At 32.0% G+C, this 7437-nt stretch overlaps 1 protein-coding gene across 1 annotated transcript; it reads right to left on the reverse strand.

The window, feature by feature from the left end:
• Nucleotides 1-3508: 3508 nt before the first annotated feature.
• On the reverse strand, nt 3509-7437 carry LOC110992599 (dnaJ homolog subfamily C member 21). The gene is made up of 7 exons (XM_022258482.2): nt 6938-7437; nt 6526-6670; nt 6085-6232; nt 5789-6003; nt 5488-5712; nt 4276-4602; nt 3509-4189 (listed from the first exon to the last, which is right to left on the reverse strand). The coding sequence occupies exons 1-7, from the start codon at nt 7126-7128 to the stop codon at nt 3647-3649; spliced, it is 1794 nt and encodes a 597-aa protein (XP_022114174.2). The 5' UTR covers nt 7129-7437; the 3' UTR covers nt 3509-3646.

Raw genomic sequence — 7437 nt, forward strand, 5'->3', positions numbered from 1 at the left:
TTGCCGGCGGAGTGTCCACTGACAGCCGGGCCCTGTGGCAGCGCGCGCAATCACGCATGCGCCCTACTGAACAATACCGCAAGCGATTATCTACTCAGTATACGCAGTACCCTAATCGTGTTCGTAATTTGAATTTTTTTTGAATCTGTGTTCGTTTTTTTATTTATAACGTTTGAGGTTTTATTGTTTTTTATTTAAATGGTCAAAAGTTTGCTATATCGATCCACTTAGACATTTATTTTGGCCGCAGTCCAGGGATCGTGTCTCGCTTGTTACTAAGCACCTATGTCAGCATTTAGCTTACTAGCATTTAAGACGAACTGCATTAATCTCTATGTAGCTTAGATGCCCGACATAAATAGGGTAAAAGTAGGTAATCTCTATTTTATAACGGAGTAAAACAATGAACAGTGCAAGTAGGTACGGTTATGTTTTTCTATTTTGAGTTAAGGTTTTAATTAGTGCCTACTCCGGATTAAAAGGAAATAAAAGATCTAAAGAAAAGCTAGACCGCATTTTACACAAATTACTCAAGCTAGTTGCTATGGGTGATATAATCATAACTATATACCACCTTGTTCGTGACTTAATTACTTGCAGGTTTTTTGGTTTACGATGAAATAATAATTTTTATGGGTAGACACAGAAAGCTCCTTAGCAAAATATGATTAATGAAATTGTCAACAAGTTAGTGTGTCCCTAATAAGTACATTAAATTCTTAGCTAATAATCCTATATTTATAAAAAAACGCATACTATTAAATGATCCTACGATATTGCCTGACTTTCGTGCGTTTTAATGTTCCTAACTCTATGGGGTGTGTCGATTTTATATTAAAAGAAATGGTATTTATTAAAACCGTAAAAGTATTTATTATGTCTTGGCTAACCTACTTGGCATCTGTCCCTATGCTCATTGTATGGTGCATTACAGTCAAGATTTTACGCACAGGGGAATGTAAAAATTGTTTTTGAGTTTAGACTAAGTCAATCGATACACTTACGTGTCGTAATGCTCGTTAAAGTTTTTTTTATAGAACGAACAGGAGGCTGATGTTAAGTGATACCGCCCTCTCAATGCCAGAGGGCTCGCAAGAGCGTTGCCGGCCTTTTAATAATTTATACGCTCTTTTCTTGAGGGACGGTAAGTCAGTAAGTCTGCTGGTTTCAAATTGCACGGCAAAACGGCCTTAAAAACACTGTTGTGGAAGGATGAACGGCATGATACGGGTGGAATCTCGTATTCTGGCTCGGCGTCCGATGATTAACCTGCCAGTTCGAACAACTCCAATTATATGTGTATAATAAAACTAAATCATCAAAGAGTGGGTGGTATTCTTTAATATCCAATAGAATACACTGATTTTGGGCGCAATTTTGAAATACATAGTTCATTTATCCGTATCTCTAACAAAACAATTAATTGAGTTATAATACTACTACTAATGTTATAATAAGTTGAGTAACAATGAATAATTTTTGTAAGGTTGAAACATACATGAGAAATTTTTTTTAAATACTTAATAAAATTATTCGTGCAAGTTGAAATCTTATGTTCCATCGCTATGTATCCTTAAACCATTTGTTAAGTTAAGAATATAGAAGATTGTTAGAGATATGTTTGAAAAGCTAATTACACAGTAATTTTTTATTTTTATATTTTAATATATATTTTAAAATTTTTCAAACATCTCATCATTAGCAGAAAAGTAAAGGGCAACTCTTGGAACAGTTTGGTACACAAAAACAAATCAATAAATTCCACCCCTAGAATTGTTGTGGGCTTACCTAAAATCGATAATTACTATTTTACATAAAACACTACGTTAAAAGCAATTTTACATATAATAAGGAAGCTTTTCTGTATTTGTATGTGAATATACTGCAGTTCGGTCAAGGGCAGTGCAGTTACCAAGTGACGTGCTCAAGCCTCGTAAATATTTGATCAAATCTTTTTGTACGCTTACATTATGGTGTTTATGTTAATAGTCTGTATAATGTGATTTTCAGGTCAATTCGAGCTAAAATTCAATTCATCAAGTGGCAGACACGCTGGAAAAAACAAAATAATGTAATGGAATAATTAAATTTCAGACGATATTTGAAAAATTTAATTAATCATATTTTTATTACATTTAGATGTTTTATGGTAACATTTGAGCTCCAACTTCATTAATAATACTTTTTCGCAAATTAACAAAAGGAATTGTTGTACCTAAAAGTAAACGACTTGAGGTTCCGAAACGAGATACAGGGCCAAGTACAACCATACTCCAAAACAGGTTCATGTTATATCCTTGTGGGACTTATGACAGACCTCTGAATCAGAATCTAGCCTTTAGATGCTGAGAAATCTAGAAGTTGCGCTCCTTGGTACAAGCAAAAACAGAATACAAAATGAATGCATGGTAAATTTCGGTTTTCGTGAATTAGGTACCAAAAAAATCATTTTTTAAATGTTAACTTTTATATTTGTAATGGCCTTTAAAATTAACCTTTAGTACCTACTTAAATATCTAAAAAATACCTTCCTATTATTTAAATTTATTACTCTATTAGAATAACTTATGCCAAAAAGCATAACACATGCTATACAGCTTTAAGTATTATATGTACTGGAATTTCATCTCATAATTAGATTTGTAAGTGGCCAAAAGTAGTGAAAAAACGCAAAAGATAAATAACCTGTGCATTGACAGTCGACAATTCCGTAGTATGAAGAAATATGTTTATGTCTATTGTCATATTGTCAGAAACAATTCTGTCAGTTTTTGTGCTCTGTCAAAACAATGCAGAAGTGCGGATGCGGTTAAATTTTGTTTACATCTCGTATTGATTATTTGTTCGCTCTTAGTTTTGGAAAAAAAACTTGCATTTAATCCTGTAAATACTTTCGCTAAATTGGCAATTTAAAGGCTATTTTACAGAAAAAGGTAATAAATATAACACTGGAATGATTTTTTCTCTTATAACTGCCGCTTTTTCATTAGTTAGTTGTTTTTATTGCGCATTAGGCTAGTTGCTAATAAATACGTTACTTTCCAGAATGTCAAGGTTAAGATTTGGGCGGCCTACTAATGGATATGTTAGAGTACCAAATGACGACAGCGGATTTTGCGACTCTCAGTTTGAGGTACCACCTCAGAAGATACCATGGAAAGCTATTGCTTTAGCAGCATTTTTGTTCATAGTTGGTACAGTGTTACTAACAGTGGGGCTTTTAATAGTTACTGGTCATATTGATACAAAATATTCAGATCGCTTTTGGCCAATTATACTATTAGGCTGTATTATGTTCCTGCCAGGCGCTTATCATGTAAGGATAGCATACTATGCATATAAAGAATATCCAGGATACAGTTTTGCTGATATACCTGAGTTTGAATAGGTATAATTTTATGTGATAATTGAATAAGTGCAATTGATGTATGTGATTATATGAAGTATATTTAATTAAAAATATGTATTATAAATAAAAGTGACCTTTGAAATAAAATTTATTTATTTAGGCATAATAATTATGATCCATAATTAATTTTCTTTAATAAATAGAATGATACTCATTTCATATTTGTAGAGAGATAAAGAAATTTTATTATGATTTCTGAATAGATAGTATTTATTCCTAACTAAAATAGTATAGCATTTATCTATTTGACCGTTTGCCTTTTCTTTGAGCACAGCTAGTTTGTGGAATTGGAACAGAATGACCTGTCTTTTTGAGGTGGTCAAACAGTTTATTTTTAGATGTAAAGTCTGTTTGACAGACAACACACCTAAGATTAACTGCACTACTGGAGTCCTCTGTTTCACTTGCCTTGGGCTTCATTGTTTTCCTATCTGCTAGCTTTTTGGGCTTAATATTTCTTTGAACTTTAGGTAAGGTAGGCTTGTCTCTGGGACTAGGGAGAACTGCCTCACCTAAAGCATCATCTGTAGGTGTTGTACTAGAAACTTCGTAAAGATTCTCGGTAGATGTTTGGGATTGGGAACCTTTTTTAAGATTAGCTTCCTTTTTTGCTTGTAATTGGCTTTTCAACATATTAAATTTTTTAGCTTTCCTACTGCGAGCTGGACCTTCTATTTCATTAAAGCTCATCTCATCATGGCTGTCATTTCCCTCACTTTCTGGCATTGGAACAAAGGACTTCTTCTTATTTTTCTTTTTCTTGTGGCTTTTTGGCAATGCCTGTAAATGTGTTAAAATTTAAAAATCACATATTTTACTAAGCCAAATAAAGTTACATACACATACATGAAAAATTATATCCCCACCTGTACTTTATCAGAGTCATCACTCAATGTCTCCCTAACATCTGACGTAGAATTTCCTACTTGTTCATTTTCCCTAGCTGGTTCTCCATTGACATCAATATTTTCTTGGTTTTCATGTTCAATTTTGTCCATTGCTTCCTGGTCTAATAATTCTATTTCATCTTCAAGTATCATATTAGCCACGTTTTCTTTATGTTTCTTGCTATTTTCGTGATTTTCAAATGAGTTTATATTTTTAAATAGTTTATTGCATGCTGAGCAGTATAAGTTTTTCAGAGCTGCTCTGCCTCTTGGTGAAGATTTTGTTGCTCTGGAAGCTTCACTTGCCTATAAATATAAAACAAAATTAGATATTGTCAATACTGATCTTTAGGTTTTAAATTTTTATTACTAAGTCATTATTATTTTGAATTTGAATTAAAATACATCCTTAACATTTAAAAATGTTCTATTCTAAGAAAATATATCACATATATTATTATTTTTAGGGTGTTGGTGATTTTTAGTTAGTTTTCGCCCTACTTGTGGTCCCTTGATATTTATTGGATCTTTATTTTTAAGATGCTCCACACCATTTCTCTGGGAACTAGTCACATTTGATTTCACTCTATTTATTAGCCTTCATAAAGCCTGCTCCTATAGCCAGACATAGGAGAATGTTAGTGTCCATAAAGGGCTTTATTAAATCTAAGCTGTAATTTCCCTTTTCTTCTAAAATATTCCCGACATGCACAAGAGCAATGAGATGACAACATAATTTACGTATCTGCAGACTGATGAATGGAGGAAGCTAAGATTTAAAGAAAAACACTTTTTTAACGGATTAAAGTTATGTATTATTGTCACTATGACCAGGGACGCTGTAAAGCACGCGAAACGTCGGTTAATTTTAAAATTATGTTTAAATAATTATAAGTTTAGAATAATACATAACTTTAATCCGTTAAAAAAGTGTTTTTCTTTAAATGTGTTAAAGTTATGTTAATAAAAGACAAATACTAGGAAGCTAAGATGTAAGATTTAGATCTGCTAAATGGAAAGCTCAAAAGAATGCTTCACCCAAATCAGGTGCAGGAAACAAAGTAACAGAAATAACAAAAACTAACATAGACTAACAAGATAACAAAACTTAAATCCATTTGATATGTAATATTTAACAGTGAAATTAAAGCAACTTTAATATACTTTTCTTAATACATATAGTTAAAATACCTCTTCTGTCTTAGAGCTCTCTTCATTACTACTTTCCATACCACCTTCAGAAATAGTTTCATCATCAGACGACAAACCAAACTCTTTAGCTAGTAAAGACTCAATTTCACTTAATTTCTTTTGGTATTCTTCACTTTGCAGAAAGGATGATTCTCCCTCCTTAGTTTTTGCTTCTTCTATTTCTTTTTGCCTTTGAATTATTCTTTCACGTCTAATTTGTTCTGACTGGAATATAAATCAAATTACTGTAAAAACAATTTTGTTGTTGGTTGTTGACAAAATATGTAAATTAATTTCATACCTTTCTTTTATTTTCTTCAGCCTTCTCCTGAAGCAACTTTGTATGTTCAATAACTCTCTTATCACGTCGTCGTACATAACTCACTAACCTCCTAATTTCTTCATTGCGTTCCTTACGAGCCTTCTGTCTTATTTTATTATTTTCTTTTTCCATGAGTTTAATAACCCTTCTGTTGTCACCTTGCGATATTTCATATTGATCAAGCCATACATAGCCTGAAACAGTTAGCCAGATGGTTTAAGAAATTAGACTTTAAGTCTTGTACATTTTAATAACTTTAGAGATATAATATGTACTTTTGTTAGTTGAGAATGCCATCCAATAGGCATAAAACTCATGAACATCCTCATAAGGAGTGTTAGAATTGCCAAATTTTGGTATTTTAGCTAAATCTTCAGGATCATCAAGAAAATCAGTTTCCTCACTGGCCAGCTTAGAGAATACCTGAGGAAATATAAAAAAATTAAACTTTGGCAGATTTTAGAGTTTGGGCATGTACTTATTTGCCAGACTATAAAAATATAACTGATAATTTAAAAGTTCCAAGTTTACCTAATGATTAGACTTTAGTTGTTAAAAATATATTAAGTCCAAAACATAAATAATATTATTATCATTCTTATCAATATTATTCAAATAATAATAACTAATAAGTAGTTATTCTGTCTGTTTATATGAACTAAATCTTGATAAAAATCTTTAAGAGGTATAACTAAAATTAAGGATTAAAGATTCACCTCAGTGTAAACTCCATAAAATCCTTGAGGATCATCTGCAAAACCCTTATAACAGGATGGGCTAAAGTAAGGATAAACATCCAAGCTGTCATCATTATAAGAACTACCGGCACCTTTAAGTAGCTGCTCTCTATGGTTGTCATACCTGTAAATGAAGTAACAGGCCAGGCTGATTCATATTTGTCTTTTCTGTTAGCTTTATGTAGTTTATTTGCCTACCTTGTTGATAATTTTACTGAACATATTTATCCTAACAGTAATTACTATCAAATATAATTATAACAAAAGTGAATTGGTGATTAATGTTAAGGTTCATGTTTTGAAAATTTCATAGTTCATGAAAATGTGGCTGTGATGCTTAGGGAATAAATTTTTGAATTAAAAAATTAAAAACAAGGTTTGTAAAACTCACCAAGCACGTTCTTGGGGATCAGAGAGTACCTCATATGCTGTTTGCACTAATTGAAACTGATCTTTTGCTTCTAGCAAGTTTTCCAAGTTTTTATCCGGGTGCCATTGCAGCGCAAGTTTGCGGTAGGATTTTTTTATTTCAGATGCACTTGCATCACGCGATATGCACAGGACTTCGTAATGGCACTTCATTCTGTTTTCATTTTTGTCCGGTTGATATTTTTAGTTACTAATAAAAGTTATAAAATAATCTCTAGAAACCGTATCTAGAAACCGATGACGACCGTAAAGTGAATACTTTCGCGACCGATCAATAAATATCCTATTGAGTTAAGTCAATAATTTACATACACGGATAATATATATCTCCAAGGATATTTATCAGATTAAATGTTTAACTGAACATATGGAATTTTATACTACAATTATAATTCGCAAAAGCCTTAGTTTTTTCTCCTTCCATGCTTTTATGATTTTTCTCCAGTATTTATGACAGTTGAC

Source organism: Pieris rapae, chromosome 9 (genome assembly GCF_905147795.1).
Source record: "Pieris rapae chromosome 9, ilPieRapa1.1, whole genome shotgun sequence".
Taxonomy (NCBI): Eukaryota; Metazoa; Arthropoda; class Insecta; order Lepidoptera; family Pieridae; genus Pieris; species Pieris rapae.